We start from the raw sequence: 25,709 nt of genomic DNA, 5'->3' as shown, positions 1-25,709 counted from the left end.
GAATAAATACTGCAGCTTCTTTTAATCCTACTGTTACTAGATGATGCTTATTTAGAATTGCATCATTCCCTGGTTGTTCACTTCAAAAAGAACAAATTATTTAACTAAATTATTTAGTTGTTTATATTTACAAGCGTAAATTATCTAATCATGTAGGTTTTAAAAATGCAGCCATTTTTAAACATGTTTTTTGTTAATGCCAGTTCCTAGAATATATATATATCTACTTCAAGAAGATAGTGGTTAGTGTTTCATATTTTCTGATTTCTAAGACGCTAGCATTATTTACTTTGTTTTTTTTAATTAGAAGTAAATGAAGGAATTAAATGAAAAAGACATGAAGATATTTAAATAGCAAGATAACTAATTCTCATATCACTTTGTACTTAAATTTATTTTTCTCTATGTGTAATAAAAAGGAACAACATTTCAATATTAGTTGAAAAATACTTTAAAAAATAATTATATTTGTTTTTGTTCCTGGGCACTGGAGCACAGTAATGCTAGAAGGGAGAATAAAACCTTTGCCTTTTTGTCCATATTCAGTATTAACTCCAAAGAGGGGAAGCATATGACATTTATCACAATGATAGAATTATTCATATATTTCTGGTTGTTATTATTCTGCCCTTCTAATTTAGCCCATGCTTTTTTGATAGATATCCCATTGCATAAATACTTTTGAATTCATACACATTTGTATGAGAAATAAAAGTCTTCCAGTGGAACAGGTGATATTGTTTGTAGGAAAACTCATTGAGTAGTATTTGCCTCTTATTAGTTCATTTTTCACCAAACCCTGACATAAATATATTCCAGCACAGTAAGGTAAGTTCCTGTAAAATCAATCTAATTTTCTCATAAATATCTTCAGTAAAATCAGAAATTAGCTTTACTTGAGAAAATTAAATTCTTAGATTATTGAAATATATTTTTGAAAACTCACTTAAAATTAATTTTACAGAAATAGTGACAGCATCATGACAAACTATGTACAGTGATCTCAAAATCTTAAAGTGAAATCATTTGAAATTAAAATGTCAAAAAATATTAAAAGGCAAAAAGAACAATACACTGGATTGTCAGAGTATGACATTGCAGTCAGTTGTTCCATTTCATTTCCTCGAGGGAAAAAAGGAATCCTAAACCTTAGCAGTTTGGCAACAGTTTCTAAACCAAATTTAGAACTTCTGGTTTTATATCAGAGGTTCTTCTTTTTCTCTTTCCTATTGCATTTACTGTGCCTGCTAAGTCTATAATGTCCCTTATCCCTTTCTTATAGCATCCTTGGATAAGAGATAACAGCATAGGAAGCAGAAGACTGAAAAGCTAAATCTTACCTCAGCAAGTAGGATCACTCTTCTGTGAAATGCAGATCTTAAAGACCCAGTTAATGGCTGATAATTACAAGTCATTGAGTAGATTTTTCTTATGTTGACCATTCATGTTCCAATGTAATGCTTTATTTATTTTGCTAATGTTTGAAGACCTCATTTGAGAAAGTTCTATGAAAACAATTTAGAATTATTTTAAGTGAGGGTAAGTGCCACCTATCCCCAAGGTCTCTGTAATTTTTGTCGTCTGAATTGTCACACATCTTCAACCAGCAGAAGTTGTTTCCTTATGATTTTCTGTGTTTGAATATGCTTTACCAGTACATACTAACCTTGAAAAATTTTCTTTTTCCCATTTCAAGTTCCACCCAATCTGACTGTTCCACAGGAAAAATCACCTTTGGTCACCAGAGAAGGAGACACAATAGAACTGCAGTGTCAAGTAACTGGAAAACCTAAACCCATCATCCTTTGGTCTAGAGCGGATAAAGAAGTTGCAATGCCTGATGGGTCAATGCAAATGGAGAGTTATGATGGAACACTGAGGATTGTGAATGTATCTAGGGAAATGTCAGGAATGTACCGATGTCAGACCAGCCAGTACAATGGATTTAATGTGAAACCAAGAGAAGCCTTGGTGCAGCTCATCGTGCAGTGTAAGTACATTTTTTTCTATGTATTTCGAGATTGGGGGGACAAGGGAAGAAAATGAGGTGAATTTTGGAATTGGATTAGTAAACAATATTTCTACGTTATTCCTACCCAATTTAAACTATAATTTCCATAATCTGCCTATTACTTGAACTAATACCCACTAATGGAAAAAGAATTGTATTAGTGTGTGTGTGATGATTATGATGGTGTTATGTCATTGGTTAATGCCAAAGAATCAACAAGCCTAATGGTTAAATACTGGCCATGTGCAACGAAGCAAAATGGAGTTTGGAAGTAATTGCTAATTCAGATTATAATACTCTTTTGTTTTCATAGTTTATGTTTCTGCTTCAGAAATTGCGTGCCCTTTGCCCAAATTATCCACCTATTTCAAGGCATCCCTTTGCTTAAATTGTGGAGACCTAATCATTGCAATGCTGTGTGCAATCTGAAGTTGTAAGAGTAGATTACATAATTATCTAGTAATATATAGATAATTCAGGCAGATATTAGGAACTAAAGTTTTGCTTGACTTTCTCCACAGATAATTGTTTAACTGTGAGAGCTGAATATGATAGATTTTTAAACTATTTTCAATGAAATCACTGTTAGAGTTCTAACAAAAAAAATGCAGACATACTGTGCTTTGTATTTGCTTTTAGTATTAAAAATACCTAAATTCATGATATTAAGAAGTTTAACAATGTCACTGGTGTGGGTTATTAGAGGATGATGCCCTGGTATTTTGGATAGCAGGTAGTGTGGATACTGTTAAAGAGAAGAAGCAAACTAAACACAATCTGTTCAAACTCCAGGAGTGTTGCTGTACATTTTAGTTGATGTATTATTTGTTAACTACATGGCGGCAAAGTCTTCAAGGAAAAGAATGAAGTAGATGAAACTATACACTTCAATAAGCAATGATGTTGTTTTCTTTCAGTGGTTCTTCTGTAACTTGGAAAATAGCAATTAGTCCAAAATGTCTATTTTTATATAAGACTTAAGGATGCTGGCAGATTAGATTATCTGACTTTAAATTTGGAAGGATAATTGAGATATGGAAGGATTATGTTTGGGGCAGGTAACAACACATGCACTTATGTATGAGGAGTATGAGTGGTGAGAGGAGCAATGTTCTGGGTGCTGCTTAACCATTCCCTGTCCCTGTTCTTTAGAAACTCAGATTTCAGTCTGCTGTTTATCCTCTAAATATGCAAACTTATATTTGTCAAATATCTTGGCTGATTTCCAACTGATTACTAGTTTTATCTCTAAAGAATGCAGCTTTTAGGTGGCAAGTTCCATTCCACAGTTTAATATTACATTTTTTCCTCACTGGCCTTTATACTCATGATAATAAGCTCATGGGTAGGAGGTTCACATGAAAACAGGTTTCAGAAAGAAAAAAAAAATTTTTTTTTAACGAAACCTCTCCTTAATTCTCCAAAAAATAAGAGACACGCTCAGGTAACCACAGAGGAAATTGATACAGTTTGGAGCACCTCATTCGTATTGGTAATCACAGGATTGTGTGCTTCCTCCGGAGTTATGCACCAAGCTTCAGTGTTCCTAAAGCCACAGGGCAATTCGTTTTCACCCTGCTCACACTCTCTGGGGAAGCTGTGAAACCCACTGGCTCTAGGGAATTTTAAATTGAAGCTTCAAGAACCAGGATCTCTTATCTCCATAGAAATAGAATATACTAACTTCCAGGATTCTATTGACAACTTAAATTTCCTTTTTTTTTTTTTGCTTCCTAATAAATTTCATAGATAATAAGTTCAGCACAAGATCTTAAAATTCAATCCTATAATAAAACATGAAGATAAATACCGACACAGTTGTCTCTAGTGTCACAAGGATTTAATTGACTGAAAGCCATCAATAGACATAGGCAAAGCCGAGTTCATTTAACGTAGAGAAAAAGATCTGCATCCTAAGGTGACTTTGCAGAGCAGGGGGTATAATCTAACAGCACTTCGTCTCAGAGGCAACTTCCCTGGCCTACCCAGAAAGGTGGCTGGATGCCAGCAGTCTTGCCAGTTTCAGATAAGGATGCCATCATGTCTTTCAAAAAGCTTCATTTCATGTATTCCCAACTCTTCTGAAGAATCTAGTTATGTGTCTGAGCATTTGCCAGGTACAAAAACTGGTAAGAACTCCAGAATATGTCTGAGTCAAGCATTCATTTTCCAGGCACATAATCCCTGCTAGCAGGCCCAGCTTGCAAGCCTACCTAAGCCTTATTCCTGCAAAACTAGCCATGTAGGAATTCTGATACATTTTTTAAATCATAAATATTTTAACTTTTATGGTGACTTCTTAAAAGTATGAAAATAATATGGTATTTGTGCTTAACTGGAATAGCCATGCTACAAGTGAGAATTCATCTAGAATATAAAATATTAAGTTATTTTCATACACACATGCACACAAATATACATATATATTTGCATGTGTTTATGTCATCCTCAGCAATTAGTTACATCATTGCATAACAAGCTATGCTTTTTATATATCTTGTGTTCCCAGCATATTTTACATTATAGCTATTCAGAAAATGTGTTGAGTAAATATGTTATGATAACAAATGTAATAAGAATATATATACACACACACACACATACATCTTGCTTCTTGCATAACTAGTTCTTATTATTTAGGTTTCAACAGTATCTGAGGACTTGTTGCATAACAGTTGTTTTTCTTTTTTTTAAATCTTTACTGGAGTATAATCACTTTAAAATGGTGTGTTAGTTTCTGCTTTATAACAAAGTGTCAGCTATACATATACATATACACCCATATATCCTCCCTCTTGCGTCTCCCTCCCACCATCCCTATCCCACCCCTCTAGGTGGTCACAAAGCACTGAGCTGATCTCCCTATACTATGTGGCTGCTTCCCACTAGCTATCTATTTTATATTTGGTAGTATATAATAAAGTCCATGCCACACTCTCACTTCGTTGCAGCTTACCCTTCCCCCTCCCCATGTCTTCAAGTCCATTCTTTACGTCTGCATCTTTATTCCTGTCCAGCCCCTAGATTCTTCAGAACTGTTTTTTTTTAGATTCCACATATATGTGTTAGCATACAGTATTTATTTTTCTCGTTCTGACTTACTTCCCTCTGTATGACAGACTCTAGGTCCATCCACCTCATGACATATAACTCAATTTTGTTTCTTTTTATGGATGAGTAATATTCCATTATATATATGTGCCACATCTTCTTTACCCATTCATCTGTCGATGGACACTTAGGTTGCTTCCATGTCCTGGCTATTGTAAATAGAGCTGCAGTGAACATTGTGCTACATGACTGTTTTTCAATTATAATTTTCCCAGGGTATATGCACAGTAGTGGGATTGCTGGGTTGATTGGTAGTTCTATTCTTAGTTTTTTAAGGAAACTCCATACTGTTCTCTATAGTGACTGTATTAATTTACACTCCCACCAACAGTGAAAGAGGGTTCCCTTTTCTCCACACACTCGCCAGCATTTATTTTTTGGAGATTTTTTTGATGATGGCTATTCTGACTGGTGTGAGGTGACACCTCATTGTATTTTGATTTGCATTTCTCTAATGATTAGTGATGTTGAGCATTCTTTCATGTGTTTGTGGTCAGTCTGTATGTCTTCTTTGGAGAAATGTATATGTAGGTCTTCTGCCCATTTTTGGATACTTTTTTTTTTTTTGATATTGAGCTGCATGAGCTGCTTGTAAGTTTTGGAGATTAATCCTTTGTTAGTTGCTTCATTTGCAAATATTTTCTCCCAATCTGAGGGTTGTCTTTTTGTCTTGTTTACGGTTTCCATTGCTGTGCGAAAGCTTTTAAGGTTCATTAGGTCCCATTTGTTTATTTTTGTTTTTATTTCCATTTCTCTAGGAGGTGGGTCAAAAAGCATCTTGCTGTGATTTACATCGTAGAGTGTTCTGCCTATGTTTTCCTCTAAGAGTTTTATAGTGTCTGGCCTTATATTTATCTCTTTATCCATTTTGAGTTTACTTTTGTGTATGGTGTTAGGGAGTGTTCTAATTTCATTCTTTTACATGTAGCTGTGCAGTTTCCCCAGCACAACTTATTGAAGAGGCTGTCTTTTCTCCATTGTATATTCTCACCTCCTTTATCAAAAATAAGGTGACCATATGTGTGTGGGTTTATCTCTGGGCTTTCTATCCTGTTCCATTGATCTATATTTTTGTTTTTGTCCCAGTACCATACTGTCTTGATTACTGTAGCTTTGTAGTATAGTCCGAAGTCAGGGAGCCTGATTCCTCCAGCTCTGTTTTTCTTTCTCAAGATTGCTTTGCCTATTCGGGGCCTTTTGTGTTTCCATACAAATTGTGAAATTTTTGTTCTAGTTCTATGAAAAATGCCATTGGTAGTTTGATAGGGATTGCATTGAATGTGTAGATTGCTTTGGGTAGTATAGTCATTTTTGCAGTGTTGATTCTTCCAATCCAAGAACATAGCATATATCTCCATCTGTTTGTATCATCTTTAATTTCTTTCATCAATGTCTTATAGTTTTCTGCATACAGTTCTTTTGTCTCCCTAGGAAGGTTTATTCCTAGTTATTTTATCCTTTTTGTTGCAGTGGTAAATGGGAGTGTTTCCTTAATTTCTCTTTCAGATTTTTTCATCATTAGTGTATAGGAATGCAAGAGATTTCTGTGCATTAATTTTTTGTCCTGAAACTTTACCAAATTCATTGATGAGGTCTAGTAGTTTTCTGGTGGCCTCTTTAGGATTCTCTATGTATAGTATCATGTCATCTGCAAGCAGTGACAGTATTACTTCTTCTTTTCCAATTTGTATTCCTTTTATTTCGTTTTCTTCTCTGATTGCCATGATTAGGATTTCCAAAGCTATGTTGAATAACAGCAGTGAAAGTGGACACCCTTGTCTTGTTCCTGATCTTACAGGAAATGCTTTTTGTTTTTCACCATTGAGAATGATGTTTGCTGTGGGTTTGCTGTATATGGCCTTTATTATGTTTATGTAGGTTCCCTCTATGCCCACTTTCTGGAGAGTTTTTATCATAAATCGGTGTTGAATTTTGTCAAAAGCTTTTTCTGCATCTATTGAGATGATCATATGGATTTTATTATTCAATTTGTTAACATGGTGTATCACATTGATTGATTTCCATATATTGAAGAATCCTTGCATCCCTGGGATAAATTCCACTTGATCATGGTGTATGATCCTTTTAATATGTTGTTGGATTCTCTTTGCTAGTATTTTGTTGAGGATTTTTGCATCTATATTCATCAGTGATATTGGTCTGTAATTTTCTTTTTGTGTAGTATCTTTGTCTGGTTTTGGTATCAGGGTGATTGTGGCCTCATAGAATGAGATTGGGAGTGTTCCTTCCTCTGCAATTTTTTGGAAGAGTTTCAGAAGGATAGCTGTTAGCTCTTCTCTAAATGTTTGATAGAATTCGCCTGTGAAGCCATCTTGTCCTCGGCTTTTGTTTGTTGGAAGACTTTTAATCACAGTTTCAATTTCAGTGCTTGTGATCAGTCTGTTTATATTTTCTATTTCTTCCTGGTTTAGTCTCAGAAGGTTTTGGTTTTCTAAGGATTTGTCCATTTCTTCCAGGTTGTCTAATTTATTGGCATAGACTTGCTTGTAGTAATTTCTCATGATACTTTGTATTTCTGCAGTGTCAGTTGTTACTTCTCTTTTTTCATTTCTAATTGTTGATTTGAGTCTTCTCCCTTTTTTTTCTTGATGAGTCTGGCTAATGGTTTATCAATTTTCTTCATCTTACCAAAGAAGCAGCTTTTAGTTTTATTGATCTTTGCTATTGTTTCCTTCATTTCTTTTTCATTTATTTCTGATCTGATCATCATGATTTCTTTCCTTCTGCTAACTTTGGCGGTTTTTTGTTCTTCTTTCTCTAATTGCTTTAGGTGTAAGGTTAGGTTGTTTATTTGAGTTGTTTCTTGTTTCCTGAGGTAGGATTGTATTGCTATAAACTTCCCTCTTAGAACTGCTTTTGCTGCATCCCATAGGTTTTGGGTTGTCATTTTTTCATTGTCATTTGTTTCTAGGTGTTTTTTGATTTCCTCTTTGATTTCTTCAGTGATCTCTTGGTTATTAAGTAATGTATTGTTTAGCCTCCATGTGTTTGTCTTTTTTACATTTTTTTTCCTGTAATTGATATCTAGTCTCAGAGCATTGTGGTCAGAAAAGATACTTGATACGATTTCAATTTTCTTAAATTTACTAAAGCTTGATTCGTGACCCAAGATATGATCTATCTTGGAGAATGTTCCATGAGCACTTGAGAAGAAAGTGTATTCTGTTGTTTTTGGATGGAATGTCCTATAAATATCTATTAAGTCCATCTTGTTTAATGTATCATTTAAAGCTTGTGTTTCCTTATTTATTTTCATTTTGGATGACCTGTCCATGGTGAAAGTGGGGTGTTAACATCCCCTAATATGATTGTGTTACTGTCAATTTCCCCTTTTATGACTGTTAGCATTTGCCTTATGTATTGAGGTGCTCCTATATGGGTGCATAAATATTTACAGTTCTTATATCTTCTTCTTGGATTGATCCCTTGATCATTAGGTAGTTTCCTTCTTTGTCTCTTTGTAATAGTCTTTATTTTAAAGTCTATTTTGTCTGATATGAGAATTGCTACTCCAGCTTTCTTTTGATTTCCATTTGCATGGAATATCATATTCCATCCTCTCACTTTCAGTCTGTATGTGTTCCTAGGTCTGAAGTGGGTCTCTTGCAGACAGCATATATATAGGTCGTGTTTTTGTGTCCATTCAGCCAGTCTGTGTCTTTGATTGGAGCATTTAATCCATTTACATTTAAGGTAATTATCAATATGTATGTTCCTATTACCATTTTCTTAATTGTTTTGGGTTTGCTATTGTAGGTCTTTTCCTTCTCTTGTGTTTCCTGCCTAGAGAAGTTTCTTTAGCATTTGTTATAAAGCTGGTTTTATGGTGCTGAATTCTCTTAGCTTTGCTTGTCTGTAAAGGTTTTAATTTCTCCATCAAATCTGTATGAGATCCTTGCTGGGTAATCTTGGTTGTAGGTTTTTCCCTTTCATCACTTTAAATATGTCCTGCCACTCCCTTCTGGCTTGCAGAGTTTGTGCTGAAAGATCAGCTGTTAACTTTATGGGGATTCCCATGTATGTTATTTGTTGTTTTTCCCTTGCTGCTTTTAATATTTTTTCTTTGTGTTTAATTTTTGATAGTTTGAGTAATATGTGTCTTGGCGTGTTTCTCCTTGGATTTATCCTGTATGGGACTCTCTACGCTTCCTGGACTTGATTAACTATTTCCTCTCCCATATTAGGGAAGTTTGCAACTATAATCTCTTCAAATATTTTCTCAGTCCCTTTCTTTTTCTCTTCTTCTTCTGGGGCCACTATAATTTGAATGTTGGTGCATTTAATATTGCCCCAGATTCCTCTGAGACTGTCCTCAATTCTTTTCATTCTTTTTATTCTGCTCTGCAGTAGTTATTTCCACTATTTTATCTTCCAGGTCACTGATCCATTCTTTTGCTTCAGTTATTGTGCTATTGATTCCTTCTAGAAAAGTTTTAGTTTCATTTATTGTGCTGTTCATCATTGTTTGTTTGCTCTTTAGTTCTTCCAGGTCCTTGTTAAATGTTTCTTGTATATTCTCCATTATATTTCCAAGATTTTGGATCATCTTTAATATCATTAGTCTGAATTCTTTTTCAGGTAGATTGCCTATTTCCTCTTCATTTGTTTGGTCTGGTGGGTTTTTACCTTGCTCCTTCATCTGCTGTGTGTTTCTCTGTCTTTTCATTTTGCTTAACTTACTGTGTTTGGGGTCTCCTTTTCGCAGGCTACAGGTTCATAGCTCCCATTGTTTTTGGTGTCTGTCCCCAGTCGCTAAGGTTGGTTCAGTGGGTTGTGTAGGCTTCCTGGTGGAGGTTGCCTGTGTTCTGAAGGATGAGGCTGGATCTTTTCTTTCTGATGTGAAGGACCGCATCCAGTGCTTTGTTTTTTGTTGTTTCTGTGACCTTATTATGATTTTAGGAAGCCTCTCTGCTAATGGGTGCAGTTGTGTTTCTGTCTTGCTAGTTGTTTGGCATAGAGTGTCCAACACTATAGCTTGCTGGTCGTTGAGTGGAGCTGAGTCTTAGCATTGAGATGGAGATCTCTTTGAGAGCTTTTGCTGTTTGATATTACATGGAGCCGGGAGGTCTCTGGTGGACCAATGTCCTGAACTCTGATCTCCCACCTCGGAGGCACAGGGCTGACACCTGGCCGAAGCACCAATACCCTGTCAGCCACATGGCTCAGAAGAAAAGTGAGAAAGAGAAAGAAAGAAAGAAGAGAGCAACCAAACCAAAAAACAAATCCACCAATGATAACAAGCACTAAAAACTATACTTTAAAAAATAATAATAAAATAAATATAACGGACAGACACAACCCTCGGATAAATGGTAAAAGCAAAGCTATACAGACAAAATCACACACAGAAGTATTCACATACACACTCACAAAAAGAAAAAAATGGAAAATATACATATATCGTTGCTCCCAGAGTCCAGTGCCTCAATTTTGGGATGATTCGTTTTCTATTCAGGTATTCAACAGATACAGGGTACATCTAGTTGATTGTGGAGATTTAATCCCGTGCTCCTGAAGCTGCTGGGAGAGGTTTCCCTTATCTTCTTTGTTTGCACAGCTCCTGGGGTTCAGCTTTGGATTTGCCCCCCCTCTGCGTGTAGGTCACCTGAGGGCATCTGTTCCCCACCCAGACAGCAGAGGGTTAAAGGAGCAGCTGATTAGGGGGCTCTAGCCCACTGACGCTGGGGGTAGGGAGCTTTGAGGAATGCGGGGTGAGCCTGCAGTGGCAGAGGCCAGCATGACGTTGCAACAGCCTGAGGCCCGGTGTGTTCTCCCTGGGAAGTTGTCCCTGGATCACAGGACCCTGGCAGTGGCAGGCTGCACAGGCTCCCGGGAGGGGAGGTGTGGATAGTGACCTTTGCTTGCACAGGGGCTTCTTGGTGGCAGCATCAGTGGCCTTAGCGTTTCATGCCCGTCTCTGGGGTCCGCGCTGATAGCCACAGCTTGTGCCTATCTCTGGAGCTGGTTTAGGTGGCGCTCTGAATCCCCTGTCCTAGAGTACCCTGAAACAATGTTCTCTTGCCTCTTAGGCAGTTCCAGACCTTTTCCTGGACTCTCTCCCTGCTAGCTCTGGCGCACTCGCCCCCTTCAGGCTATGTTCACGCAGCCAACCCCAGTCCTCTCCATGGGATCTGGCCTCCGAAGCCCGAGCCTCAGCTCCCAGCCCCCACCTGTCCTGGCCAGGGTGAGCAGACAAGCCTCTCGGGCTGATAAGTGCTGGTCGGCACCGATCCTCTGTGCAGGAATCTCTCTGCTTTGCCCTCCGCACCCCTGTTGCTGCACTGTCCTCTGTGGCTCTAAAGCTTACCCTCCACCACCCACTGTCTCTGCCAGTGAAGGGGCTTTCTAGTGTGGGGAATCTTTTCCTCCTTCACAGCTCCCTCCCAGTGGTGCAGACAGGTCTCCTCCCTACCCAGGTTCTTTTTTTTCTTTTGCCCTACCCAGGTTCGTGGGGAGTTTTTTGCCTTTTGGAGTCTGAGGTCTTCTGCCAGCGTTCAGTAGGTATTCTGTAGGAGTTGTCCCACATGTAGATGTATTTCTGATGTATTTGTGGGGAGGAATGTGATCTCCATGTCTTACTCTTCTGCAATCTTGAAGGTCTCTCGCATAATAGTTTGATAGCTGAAAACATCCAAGTGTATGAAGGGAGAAGATGTCAGTTATTCTAACCCTTACAAGACAGTTTTCAGCACTCGAACTCTACAGTTTAGTTTATTAAGGTCTCCTTTCTTAAAATGTTTATTACACTGGTAAATTGTAGGACAGTCTATTCTAGGACAAAATATGTATATATATGCACACACAATATGTATACATAAACACATATATATTTATATATAACTAATCAATTTTGCAATATAAAAGAATGAAACAGAGATGGTCATAATAAATAAGAAACAAAAACAAATGTGTCTCTAAGGCATTTTTTTCTCATTAAGTTTTAGTTGTGTCCAATTAAACAATAACCAATCAAAAGGATTAAAGGACCAAAGAAGAAATTGTATTAGGCCTTTGATGAGCATAGGTTTAAGGACCTAAATATAAATAGTATAAATGCTTTCATATTACATAAAAATTTGAACAGTACATTTAATTTAATGTTTTGAATCTTCAAATGAGATTTATTCTTAGCCCATGTGTTAAAATAATAGAGCAATTCTTTTATTAAAACTTTTTCAATTATTTACTATCTCCAATTAATTTTCTTCTTAAAATGTGTGGATAAAGATTTAACAAGTGACAGAAGCCTAGAAGTATTTTACAGCATTTTATATCTTATTAAGAGTAGCTTAATCACCGTAATGAAATGGTTTAAGTTATTAAATTTTTGTGCACATTGCTCCTTCCTTGAAAGCTGAAGGTTTATTTTATAATATTTTTAATTTCTATGATTGCCAATTACTACAAATGATATAGGCCAGAATAGGAAGTTGCAAATACAAGATTTTGAAAAATAATGGTTTAAAATTCATCTAAATTTTTAAAAATGCTAGATGAAATTGCAATGTGTATTGTAGAGTTTTTAACAGACCTTTAAATATTCAGCCACTATTTAATTTAATTTCATTTACATGTTTTTGAAAATGTATAACAGTTCTTTTAACTTTTTTGCTTATATTTATGTGAAGCAGTATTAGGATAGAATTATTGAAAATAAAAATGTTGGATAGGTTAATTGATTAATATCATTTAAAAATTATAGTATGTATAGAGCTTACTGAACAAAACTAGAACAATTTCCTAAACAAAATAGCAGTAGTAAAAGTTATTTTTAAATTCATCAGTAGAACACTGATCATTTGAATACTGATTAAGTAAAAATGCCATTGGAAGAATATATTCAAATATTAAATGAAGAAACTAAGATATGCCTATTGTCTTCCTAAAAGAAATTATTGCTTTCTTATACTTGTATTATAGATGTATACATATTACATACTGTGATTTTAATTTCATAAACTGTAACATTTTATTTATTTTTATTTTATTTATTTTTTTTCGGTACGCGGGCCTCTCACTGTTGTGGCCTCTCCCGTTGCGGAGCACAGGCTCCGGACGTGCAGGCTCAGCGGCCATGGCTCACGGGCCCAGCCGCTCCATGGCATGTGGGATCTTCCCGGACCAGGGCACGAACCAGTGTGCCCTGCATCGGCAGGCAGACTCTCAACCACTGCGCCACCAGGGAAGCCCAACATTTTATTTTTAATAAAAGCTATACTTTAAATGATTTTATCTCAAAGCACTAGTAAAATCTTTTAGAGAAGTGAGTGTATTTTGAAGTACATTTCCTTGAAAATCAGGTGAAGAAGATAAATACTATATTGGATGTTAGTTTTATATTAAACACTTTATTATCTATAGACACATGTATTGTACCTACAAGTAAAGATAAGATATTTCTGTTATAAAATATAAAATACACACTAAAAACCAAAAACTGACAATAATGTTAAAATGTATTAAGTAACCATCTTCCAGCTGCCTTCAAATGAGATTTCATGTACCCTTTACTTACAATTTCTATTTACCAAATGAAGAAAAATTATGAAAGAAAATAATCAGAGCTATTGAAAGACCCCATGTTCCTCACCTATTTCCAAAGCAAGACCGAATTTTGTGAAGAGGAGGGAGCCAGAGATCAGAGCTTTATCACTTATTCTTTTTCTCAAGTAATTTAGTGAAGTGTGTATGATTATTACTTTCAATCAAAATGAATATTCAACCAAAGCAGAACACCATGAACCTTATTATAAAGAAAAAGAAAATTAAAGATAGATTGGAATGTAATGTAACAGATATGCTCACTATTGTTAGATGAATTACTGAGTAATTTTCTGTAATGTTGAGATATACAGAATGACTGTGTTGAGCAAGTATAACTACTTTTTGGATTTTTTCAAAAGCAAAACTGCTCTGCAAATATTGTGACTAGAGATTGATCTAAAGCTAATATGAGACTAATATAAGCTAATAATATAAGAGGTAAATATTGATTAAAGAGGAAACAAGGAAGCAGTTTGCCGTATTCACACAGGAAGATGTTAAAGGCTATCCAAAGGAATTTATAAGTGAATGGATAAGAATTTTAACTTAAAAGAACAATAAAATGCCTTCTAGCATAGCCTAGAATGCTCTACTTATTCAGATGTGTTCCTTTTTTTTTTTTTTTTTTTTTTTGGTGTTAATTCTGCCAGTCTCTTCTTGGCCTCATAGACATGGTAATTTGGTGTTGCCTTTGTAGTAATTCCTATTCCTCCCTTCTCCTGTTCCCACCAACTCTTCAATTCTTTTTCACCATTTAAGTCTTGCCTCAGTCCTCCCACTTTAGGAAGCCCCTTGGTGACTGAGAAGAGGGCCCTCCTTGATAGCCTTGTGGACACTGGCATTTAGTCTGCACAAGTTAGAACTTCAAAGCGAAACTTCATTTTGAACATACATATTAGATGATAAACTTCTTTCAAAATCATTGGTTATTATTTCACTGTTGCCTTCATCAAAACTCTCTTTACTATTACGTATAGAATTAGTTTGAGTGTTAATTAAATACTATATATGTGGCCCTTTTCCAAAATCTTAATTTCTCTGAGCTTTAGTTTTCTATTTCCAAGCAAAGAAAAATGTTTTCCATTTTCAATTAACATTTATTTGAAATAATTTTGCAAAGCAACTAGAACATTGCTTACCATGCAGCACAAAGTGGAAATTATGATTATCATTTTAATATATCATTTCTGGTATCTTTTAATGAAAAGAATCCATTTTCTTGTAAATTATTTCTCCTATACCCCATTTTACTGTTTACTATTTTCTTTCTTTTTTTTTTTCTAGAGACTGTTGATCCATTCCTACTATAACTTAAGAGCTTTGTGGGCCTAAGCAACTCTTACATTTCTAGCACCACAGCAGTTGTAAAATTGGTAGATTCTTGATTAACTGATCCATTTCCAGGGTCTCTGTACTTGGGAAAAGTTTAAAGCTAAACCTCTGCTAATAAGAAATTTAAAATTTTATCTTCTCAACTGAATGTAGGTTGGGGAAAGCTTTTACGTTTACTAAGAAAATACTTAATATTTTAAGCATTCATTTTTCATATTTTAACATTAATGATTATTAAATAGAACTCAGCATTTATTACACACTGTTCCTTTATTTGAATTAAGTGGTCATATTTGTTCTTCTGATGTTTGCAACAGTTATTAGAAACATTAATCAACTGATCCTTGAAGCAGTGTTAATATTTTGAAAACATTATTATTTGTGCTATTTTCTCCCATCCTACCTTCCCCATCCCAAGGTAGTTAAGATCTTTTCTTTAAAAAGAAGAAACAATAGCTGTATACGATGGTGTATAATTTAAACTGTATAAAATAAACTCTAAAATATTTATTTCAAGTCAATATGTCATATAAATATACTTCACCTCATTTCCCAGCAGATTTAATGAGAAATTATAATAGAGCTGCATTGAAAACAGATTTGTTTAAACATTTTATTTTTATGTTCCTCTTGAATATTTGAAATTTGAACTTCCCAAGTGAATATGATATTTTGCAGAGTCTTTATGATGAATATACTTTAGCTGAACTGCTCCTGCCTTCCTGGGCTATCCCCTTTCTCCCTGTTTCTCACTCTTTCAGAGAATACAGCAGGGTATTTAATCTAAGGAAATTCTCAGAGACAGTAGAAACTCTCCCACACTAAAGAGCTTCTCAATGTAGAGCACAGACAAGATGTCTTTACTGAGCCATGGATCACAGATTACCTGGAAAGAGGATCGGTTTGTCAAGTATATGCATCTTGTAAAAAAAAATACATGCATAATTTTTCCCCTAGTTCCATCTCTGCTTCTATCTTAATGTAGATACAACCATAGTTTAATATTTAGGAAAAAAAACCTTTCATTAATAGTTTTATTTTCAGCATCTAAGCAAAGAAGTGAGATAGGGACCAACCAGCTTAAACAGAATGATTAAAAGTATTGACAACTTAACTCAGACAAGTTTTTGTTTATTGATGTTGTCAGCTAAGTACTTCTGCCTACCTCTGTTGTGCAGAAATGAATTTAAGATGATTGTAGTATTTCCATGATACTGAAAAGATCATTTTCTCCCTTGAAAGCCTTCAGATATGTGATTAGATTAAATGTATTTTGAATGAAGAAGGTTTACGTTGCCTCTTTCCCTGGGTCTTCTCTCCTTCCCCCTTCCTCACTTTATGGAAATATATTCTGTAAGAGAGGTGAACATAAACACGTTTGTAAATATATATGTGTAACTACAAAAACCTGTGCCTTTTTAATCTTTCTTAGTTAAAAAAGGATTTATCTCTCATCCAAAAATAAATGTATTCTTCCCAAATATAGAATTTATTGTCTATAAATTGTCTAAACACTGTGCTTTTCTCCCATGAAAATAAAAAGTAATAATAATAAACCATTAAAATAAATCACACATAGAGGTTTACAATAATATATCCCATGAATGTGCTTGTGACTCCATCAATTTATTTTATAAATACACCCCCCTATGAAATGTTCAGTGCAGAGGGCAACATAAGGTATGCAAAAGACATGACTCTCCGGTTAGGAAAAAAAGCACAAGCACTTCAGAAGTTAGCTAACAATGTAAGAAATTGAATGGCAAAAAGGCACTTCAGTCAGTGCATGATAAAATCATCTGGAAGTGAGAAATCAAAGGCCAGTATTGTGAAAAGAAGACATGACTTCCTATTTCTCCAGCAAGAGAGACACAGTTACCAAAGTTTAATCCATTTACAAACATTGTTCATATAGAATTTTAGCTTACGTGTTGTTGTTAACAGTTTTATCTTTATTTATTATCAATTGTTTGATCCAATATCATATTTTAATATTTAATACCAGCCAAAGATTTTTGCATATATTATATTATTTGGGGTTATATTATATTATATTATATTATATTAATAACTTTTAACCTAGTAGTGAGCTCCTCTATTATATAACCTACCAGAGGGTCTTCTTGGTTCAACTATATTCAGACTCGTGGGGTTACTGTAGACACATATGGAATCAAATTCACTTTGCAGATATAAGACAGGAACCACAGCTTGCCAGCATGTCCTCCCATCCCTACTTCTGGGGACACTTGAAAATTCTGAAAACATTTTTGATTGTCATAATTGGGGAAGGAGCGATACCACTGGCGTCTGCTGCGTAGAGTCCAGAGGTGCTGCTAAATGTCTCAAACACATAGAACTCCCAACAGGGAATTATTCTTCCCAAAATGGAATTTTTTGTTGTGTGTGGGGGCTATCTTGTTAATGTTAGGATCTTTGGAGGTGTCCCTGGCCTCTAATCTTGAGATGCCAGTAGCACGCCCTTCCCTCATGTTATGACAATAAAAAATATCTCCAGACGTTGCTAAGAGTTTCTGATGGGCAAAATTATCCCAAGTTGGGAACCTCTGCCTAGATGATGGCGCATATATAAGGAGACAAGATCTATGTAATTTGGGGATTGGAACTCTGGCAAAGTCCTCTGCCCCACAGGAACCAACGTCTCTATGTCTCTTGTAACAAACCTATAGGTATAACTTCCAGAGTCCCTGAAGCTACAAGAGTCCCTAACTACACTAAGCTTGAAGTTAATGTCTTCCTATCCAATATTAGCATTCCTCTCAATCCAGAATCAATTTAATACAGAAATTTTGCCTAAAATCATAGCTGACATTCTTCCCTTTTCACGGAGAGCACAGCTAGAACTTTAAAAGGTCAGATTCTCATGCAGGAGGGAATTTTTTTTTCATTTTTTCAAATTCATCTACTCTCTTCATCTGCCATGTTAAACTTTCTTAGTAATTCTTTTGCTCTAGTATTTTTCTTCATTTGGTTGTAATAATTACAGTTACGTATATTATGCAAGTATTGTTTCTAATATACCTTACTTTTTTTCTCTTAACTTGCTTTTTGACTCATTTTCTGTGTACTGCTGTGCTTATGTTCTCTGTTGATCTTTCGGCTTTGAATCTGGGTTTGGGAGGAAGTAGCTGTATTTTATTCATGGATCATTTTGATCATCTTTTGAATTCCTTTCTTCTGGCAAACGCGTATTTCCTTGAGGCCCTAAAGATTCTAGTAGACAAAAGCAATAGTTCTTCAAAAGGAAACTTTGAAATTTACGCTGACCACGCACTGTGAATTTCAAAGAAATTCTCCATTGATTTCACACTTATTAGACTTATTTTAAATGTGGAAATTACTTTCTTCTTAGTTACAAACTATTTCCAAAGAGAAAAAAGTCAAATAATGTTCTTGAAAATTAGTGAATACATGGACTTTGTTCTTAATGTTGTTTCACAATGAATTAAAATTATTGTTTTTCTTGAGAAGAAAATTATGTAGCTTGAGTACCTTTCTTAAATTTAAGAGGGATTTAAACATACAAAATTAATAAGGGGAAGAAAATGTTCAAAATTAAGCAGGAAGTTGAAAAATATTTAAGAAAAATGAGACAATTTCTTAGCATTTAAATTATTTGCATTGAAATGTATGGATGAAATGGCAGAAGTAATCTGACATTTCTTCAGTTGTTCTTAGTTTCTTTCTGCTTGTCAGTGTCAGTATTTTCCCTGGTGATCCTAGTGTTTTAAATATATGTTCTTAAACATAAACTAACTGCTTTGTGTACAATATAAGATGATAAATATAGCACTTTTTAATTCAGTTAAAAATATAGGGCTTCTCTGGTGGCACAGTGGTTGAAAGTCCGCCTGCCGATGCAGGGGACACGGGTTCGTGCCCCGGTCCGGGAAGATGCCACATGCTGCGTAGCGGCTGGGCCCATGAGCCATGGCCGCTAAGCCTGCGCGTCCAGAGCCTGTGCTCCGCAATGGGAGAGGCCACAACAGTGAGAGGCCTGCGTACCACACACACACAAAAATAAATAAATAAAAATAAAAAAAATAAAAAATATATATATATATAAGTAATCTGAGTATATGAAGTTTTTGCTTTAAGTGCTGACTTCAAACCCTAAGGTACAAATGTATCAATCAATCACAGGTATAAATAGATATAGATGCATATTATGCAAATATGTAGAGAGAGATAAATACATATGATGCATATCTATCTAACTCAATGTTGGCTCCATGAAGAGGGCATGTTTATTGAGTGAACACTCATTACTGTTAATGCATTCTTCTTCTTTGTCTTTTATGATGCCATACGTGCTAGTTTTGTTTTTACCTTCCAGTCGTGTCTTTATTGCTGTTTATCCTTCCTTTCTCCAAATCAGGCTTTGGTCCTATTGTTCTCTTACTCTGCACTTTCTCACTTGGCAATATAATGACTTAAGCCATCACTGTTGTGCAGATCTTCCCCACATTTATATCTGAGACATTCAGCCAGCTTCTGTGAAATTCCCACTTAGTTTCCTGATGAATTCTAAAATCTAATGTGACTGACATTAAACTTTATAATTATTCCCCTTAATTATTTTTCTCCTCTTGAATTCCCTGTCCCACATTAAAGGATCTCTCTCTTCTCTGTTACCAATATTAGAGTCACTATTCTATCTTCCCTTTTCCCCCATATGCATTTAAAAATTAGAATATTGAATTCTGAAATTAGACATGTGGTTTAAATTCCAGCTTGGCTACTTTAACCAGAATTTCTCTCAATATTTGTTTTTTATATCTGTCATAATGGAGATTTATTTTCATTGTATCATAAATTTATCCGAGGATTAAATTAAATGATGCCTGAGATGTCCTTAGCCCAGTGTTTGACACATAGATAGTACTTCCTAAATATTAGCTGTTATTTCTCAAAACATTCTCTGAATTCATTCCTGCCTCTCTAGTTGAACTGTCATTTTCAAAGCGAGGCCCTTTTATCTCCTGCAAGAAATTCCTACTATTTTTCCCCACCTCTGATCTTCCCTTTCCTCTTAGAACATTGATGCTGGATGAATGTTTCTTTATGAGCCGGGAACACTGTCAGATGAAAGTGACAGAAAAGTCTTGTCTTTTATGGGCAAGAAAGTATAGTGGGTTTCAGGAGCTTAAATGTTGCCTTCTTCTCAACCTTTAGCTCCATCCTCTGTTTACTTCATTTAGTGGTTCTCATTATTTCCAGCTACATCTGAAACAAACAAACAAACAAACTTGCCCTCTTTTGCCTCTCATCAAGGATTAACTCCAATGGGACATGATTTACTTGGCTTGGATAACCAAGCCAAATTCATGAAAAGGCATGAATGCAAGCATTTATTGTTCTCTCTCTGTTCAAAGACTCTATATGACTACTCATTACCTGTGATTCAATGTTCAGACTCCTAAACTGGAGAACAAGATCCTTCACCCTTCTCTGAGATCATATACCATATTCCAGCCAAGGTGAACAGTTCATTATCCTGTGTACTTTTGAATTTGGTGCTTTTTGTAATTTCATTTCCTCTCTCATAGATATCCTTAGAGTCACCTCTATGAGCTCACTCTTTTCCATCTTCAAAGCAACAGTCAAATGCCTTTTCTCTAATGGTATCCTCCAAAACCTCCAGCTATGTGTAATCTTTTTATCCTGTAAATCTGACCCTTTTTCTGTTCTTAGTAATGTTAACCTTCCAACTACTAATTGATATAGGTATACATATAGATATAGATTTTATCTGTATCTATCTATTATATCTATACATGCACGTCTCTGTTCTCTCTCCCTTTTTTTCTGTCTTTTTCTCATTAGAGTATAAGCTCGTCCCTTTATGAATCATAATTACTTCTTCCAAAAGAGCCTAGATCAGTAAATGCATTAGTTAATGAATATTTGAAATACGTACTCCTGACTTTGGCCATGTTTTTCAGTTACAGTTTTGTTAATGAAAATATAACACTACACATAGTTTTTACCATAACTATGAATATGGGTACACTGTGGAATAGGGGAGAAATAGGAGACTATAAATTGTAGGATAGATTATAAATCTGGCACTGGGTTCTAATTCTAGTAGTGACATTTTTAATTGTGTGACTTGTCTCAGTCTCTACCACCAGTTTCTTTATGCAAATGAAGAACTTAGTAAGATGATCTCTTAGCAGTATGCGGACCTCTCACTGTTGTGGCCTCTCCCGTTGCGGAGCACAGGCTCCGCACGCGCAGGCTCAGCAGCCATGGCTCACGGGCCCAGCCTCTCCGCGGCATGTGGGATCTTCCCGGACCAGGGCACGAACTCGTGTCCCCTGCATCGGCAGGTGGACTCTCAACCACTGCGCCACCAGGGAAGCCCAATCTCTTAGTATTCTTGAAGTTTCAAATTGTTACCAACAAACCATTACAGTTAATGCATATGTCACAGAAAACACATATTCTAATAATCGTTTCAGGAATCTCCTAGAAACCACATACTTGAATTAAAAAGATACATGGATTAAAACATTTCATCACATAAATACCCAGGGTTAAAATAATTCGGATGTCTATTCTAAGTGAAAGACGAGAGTAAAAAAATTAAAAAAAAAAAAAGATAACTTGGAGACTAGAGGCACCTATAATTATATGTGTTTGGCTGTTTTGCATCTCTTGCATCTAGAGAGTACAATGTGTTTGAAATCTTACTGTAAAAGCATTCTTGGTACATATAATTACAAGATTTCAGTGTCTGATAAATTAAAATTTTTAAAGTTTATTAAAGATGTTGTAAATTTTACCTGAACCTTTTCCCCTTTTTAGTAAATTATGATTAACTTCATTTTATAATAACAATGGTCACTAGGTACAGTACTGGATGCATATGCTAGTCCAAACATCATGCATACAAATATGTGTTATTTTACAATTACTTATGTTTACAGACTTTGGATCTACTGTCTGGTTCCTTTTTGAAAAAAATAACACCAGAATACTTGGTAAATCAAATTAAATCATTTTATTTTTGTGTGTATGTCTGTTTCTATGTAGATATCTTTTGCAGCTTATCTGTAAAGAAGATAAATTTTACAAAGCTCTGAAAAGGTATGGTAGCTTGAAAATTAGTATTTCTCTCTCAAAAGTGATTTTATGTCAAGTGCCTGATTTTAAAATTAGATTACCTGTTGGCTTTAGCAAGTGTATTTTTTTTTTGAGAAGTTCCCAAGTCTTTTTTAATAGAACAATCTGTTAAAAGAAGTTCTGCTTCCAGTATTTTAAATATATGACTTCATTTGGGTTAAAAAAAAGAAAAAGAAAAAGAAAAAACAAATTTCTTCAGTATACACATTGTATTTGTCTGGATTTGAAAAATATTTAATTGAAATAGTCATTTTGACCTTGGGCTACACCCAAAGTAGCATGTAATAAATCATGTGACAACACTACAAGAGTTGTGTGTCAAGTTTCCTCCAATAGTCTTGGGAAAGCATGATTATTTTCTTAGGTAGCTTTGGAAGAGTCTTACCTTCAGAAAGTCTGTCTGTTTGTCTGTCTTTTCCTCCCCCACCCCGTGTCATCTTCTCTCCCCTCCTCATATGTATATACACACACATACATACATACATATTTACTTTTAGGTGATTATAATTTGAGCCTATTGCTCCTTGTTTGAAGATGGAACACACCTTGCCACTCTCTGTTTTAAATAATCAGACTGGTTTTCTCTAGAATTCTACATGAAAAATTCTTGACCTTTTCCATTCTTCATACTCCTGAATATGAGCACCAAGCCATCCCATGTTATGGAATACACATGGTCCCAATTTGTAGCTTGGCCATAATTCTTGGGTTTTCACATTGATGACTAAATAAACCAGTGTTTCTTAAGAATCATATTTGATCTTATAACCCCCAACTATAGGCTCCAATAATTTAATATTTCATATTTTCATTAGTTCATCTACAGAATTACTGAATACTGATATGTTTATTCATGTGATTGTTAGATAGATTCTCCTAAATGAAAAAAAAATAGATTTGATTTTCTGAATATGAATACTGTTTGTTGACACTTGATATCAAAATATCAGTGCCTTGAATTTTCAGCTTTAATGTTGAATGTGGGCCTGAAAACCTGGGGTTAATCTGTCTATAAAATTCAAATAAAGATTCTGTATTCAACTGAATATACTAAAACTAATAGGAATAGAAGTATATGTTCTCTCCCTTTTAGCAATAGTAATACTACATAAATTCAGTGTAGATAAGATGCTAGTTTTTGGAAGTGTTTCATCTCTTTTGCCAAATAAATAATTTGACTTTATTTCTCCATATAAAATATTCATTGTTCCAAATCCCTTTATACATTGTTAAAGCAAAAATTAAAAGATAACAATAACAAACAATAAACTGACATAAAAAAAATAAAGCCAAATTACAGAAGAACATTTACTTGTCGTGTATCTTTTATGCCTCACCATGACTGTTTTGTATACTTCCTTTTTCCTGTGTTTTGCTCAAAACAATGACTATTCTTCCTATATTATAAACTCAAACATTGGCATTGTTTTGACTCCTGGCTTATATATATTTATTACTAAATGCTTCATTCTTTTCCAAGGTAATGAAACTGTTTCTCTTTTCTTTGTTTCACTTTAATCAGTATTCAAATGGGGAAGCTTTAATCCAATTCAGTCAATAAATATTTACTGATAACCTATGAATTTTTGTGCTAGACTAAGGGAAGTTTTCAAATAAGAAAGAAAAGTAGTGTGTATGCCAAGTAAGATAATAATGTAATGTAGAACCAGACAAAAACGGTTAACGTAAGTTATATAACAGGTACCATATGAGCACAGAAGAGGGGGTGGTTTTAGCTAATTATGCTTTGTCCTGACAGCCATATATGTTCAGTATATATTTTTACATTTGAATTCACCAATACTGATAGATATAAATATGAATGTATAAAAGTTTTATTTCAATTCTCTCACTTCATTTTTATTCTCTCAACATAAACTTTATAAAATGATTTGAGCCCTACAATTAATTATGGGATGTTTCCTAGCCTGCCTCCCTAATATTTCTAAGAATTTTGGGGGTTCTTAATTCTGTGAATCTCTCACTCTGAATTCCTCCTGTGTTCTCAGCATTCCCCTCACCATCATCCCTCCCTAAGCAAATCATAATTTTCCCCTCACATAATTTAATTTATTGGACATAATCCCTCTTCCTCATTTCCCTCAAACAGTATTAATCTAACGTTGAGAGGCAGAACAGATTACTGAAGCTTTCCAGGACTGGGGGACAGAGTAGAATGAATTATCAGAGTTCCCAGATAATCAACATTTCCCTCTGCAAGCAGTCACTCTCTGGTTGGTGTTTCCTTAATTCCCTCCTAGGTGACATCTTTACTTCCTACCCGTGAGCCACTAATAAAAGGCACAAGTCATATATATCTTACTTATAATGTATAGAAATTTAGTTTTTTTCATGGTGGTGCCCTCCTATTTAGACTGTTCTGTTTAGACTAGTAAAGATATTTCTTTAAAAAAGAAAAGAGAGCCAATTACCCCAGAAAAAAAAAAAAAAAAGACATTTCGACAGAGTATAGCCATTTGGGACTTTAAAACAGTACATTTTTTACTTTCCTTCTCTGTGTGGTGTGTGACTATATATTTCTGTGTGTACTGGTGTGTTTGCATATGTGTGTGTGTGTGTGTGTGTGTGAGTGTGAGTCTGTATCTGCAGAGCACATATCAAAGATAGAGCAGGTAGTGTACACTGGGAAAAGAACAGAGAGTAATAAATACCACAAGAATTGAAATGAAAACTCAACGAAGTGACAAAAAGGGATAATACCAAAGCAAATGTCCACATTTTGCTTGGGGGTCCTCTCTAACAGCTTGACAGCATATACGTCCTACTTCATGCATTTTGTCTTAAAAATCATTATGAACAATATTGAAATTTAAAGGAACACAAGATGGTAGTGTTAATCCATTTATGTAGAATCTTTCCCTTAAAATTTGAGAACAGGTATTTCCCACATAGCAGAACATGAAAGTAGGGTTTGTCTCTCTAATAAATGAAAATAAAAGAAAAAAATTTTAATAATTATATTTTTCAACTTTATGTGGAATTTTAAAACTATTTTCTTAAGAAATCATGTTAGGGTTTTCTTGTCCCTTCTTTTGTCAAGATTCACCATTTCATATCCTCTGATTCCATTTTAGATTGAAATCCTTTTACACTTTTTTCCCCCTAAATGTTGAAGATTGCATGTATGTATATAAATGCTAGAGCTCTCAATTTAGGGTTTGGTTAAATCCTGAGACTCTGTCACATTTCTTTCTCTGGTCTTTTCAGTTCTCTCTTTTTTTGTGTTTGTATCTCTTTCGCAGCTGGACATAATATAGAATTTGAATGCATTTTACTTCTTATTATATATTTTCCTACTTGATTTAAAATATTGATTAATGGAGTATTTTATATTTATCACTCAAAAACTTTGCAAAAAAATAAAAACTAGATTTGAATTTTATTTCTTTTCTTTATATGAGCCTACATTAATTCTTTTTGACCCTTTTGGTGGTGGCTTTTAATGGAACTATGTTTTCCTAATGCAGTCTAAAATAAAACCTCTCTCTATGGGCAGCAAGGGAACATGAAGTCAGGAAAA

At 34.9% G+C, this 25,709-nt stretch overlaps 1 protein-coding gene across 2 annotated transcripts in view; it reads left to right on the top strand.

Moving 5' to 3' along the window:
* MDGA2 (MAM domain containing glycosylphosphatidylinositol anchor 2) overlaps window positions 1-25,709 on the top strand; it is a gene marked incomplete at both ends in the record, with an annotated part of 734,576 nt that overhangs the window by 533,164 nt on the left and 175,703 nt on the right. For both annotated transcript variants that reach the window (XM_079699828.1, XM_079699829.1), the window contains one exon: window positions 1,697-1,990. In XM_079699828.1, the coding sequence (XP_079555954.1) occupies window positions 1,697-1,990 (294 nt within the window). The remainder of the gene's footprint in view (window positions 1-1,696; window positions 1,991-25,709) is intronic.

Source organism: Hyperoodon ampullatus, assembly GCF_949752795.1.
Source record: "Hyperoodon ampullatus genome assembly, chromosome: 3".
In the NCBI taxonomy this organism is placed as follows: Eukaryota; Metazoa; Chordata; class Mammalia; order Artiodactyla; family Ziphiidae; genus Hyperoodon; species Hyperoodon ampullatus.
This window is presented reverse-complemented; position numbering and strand designations above follow the sequence as displayed.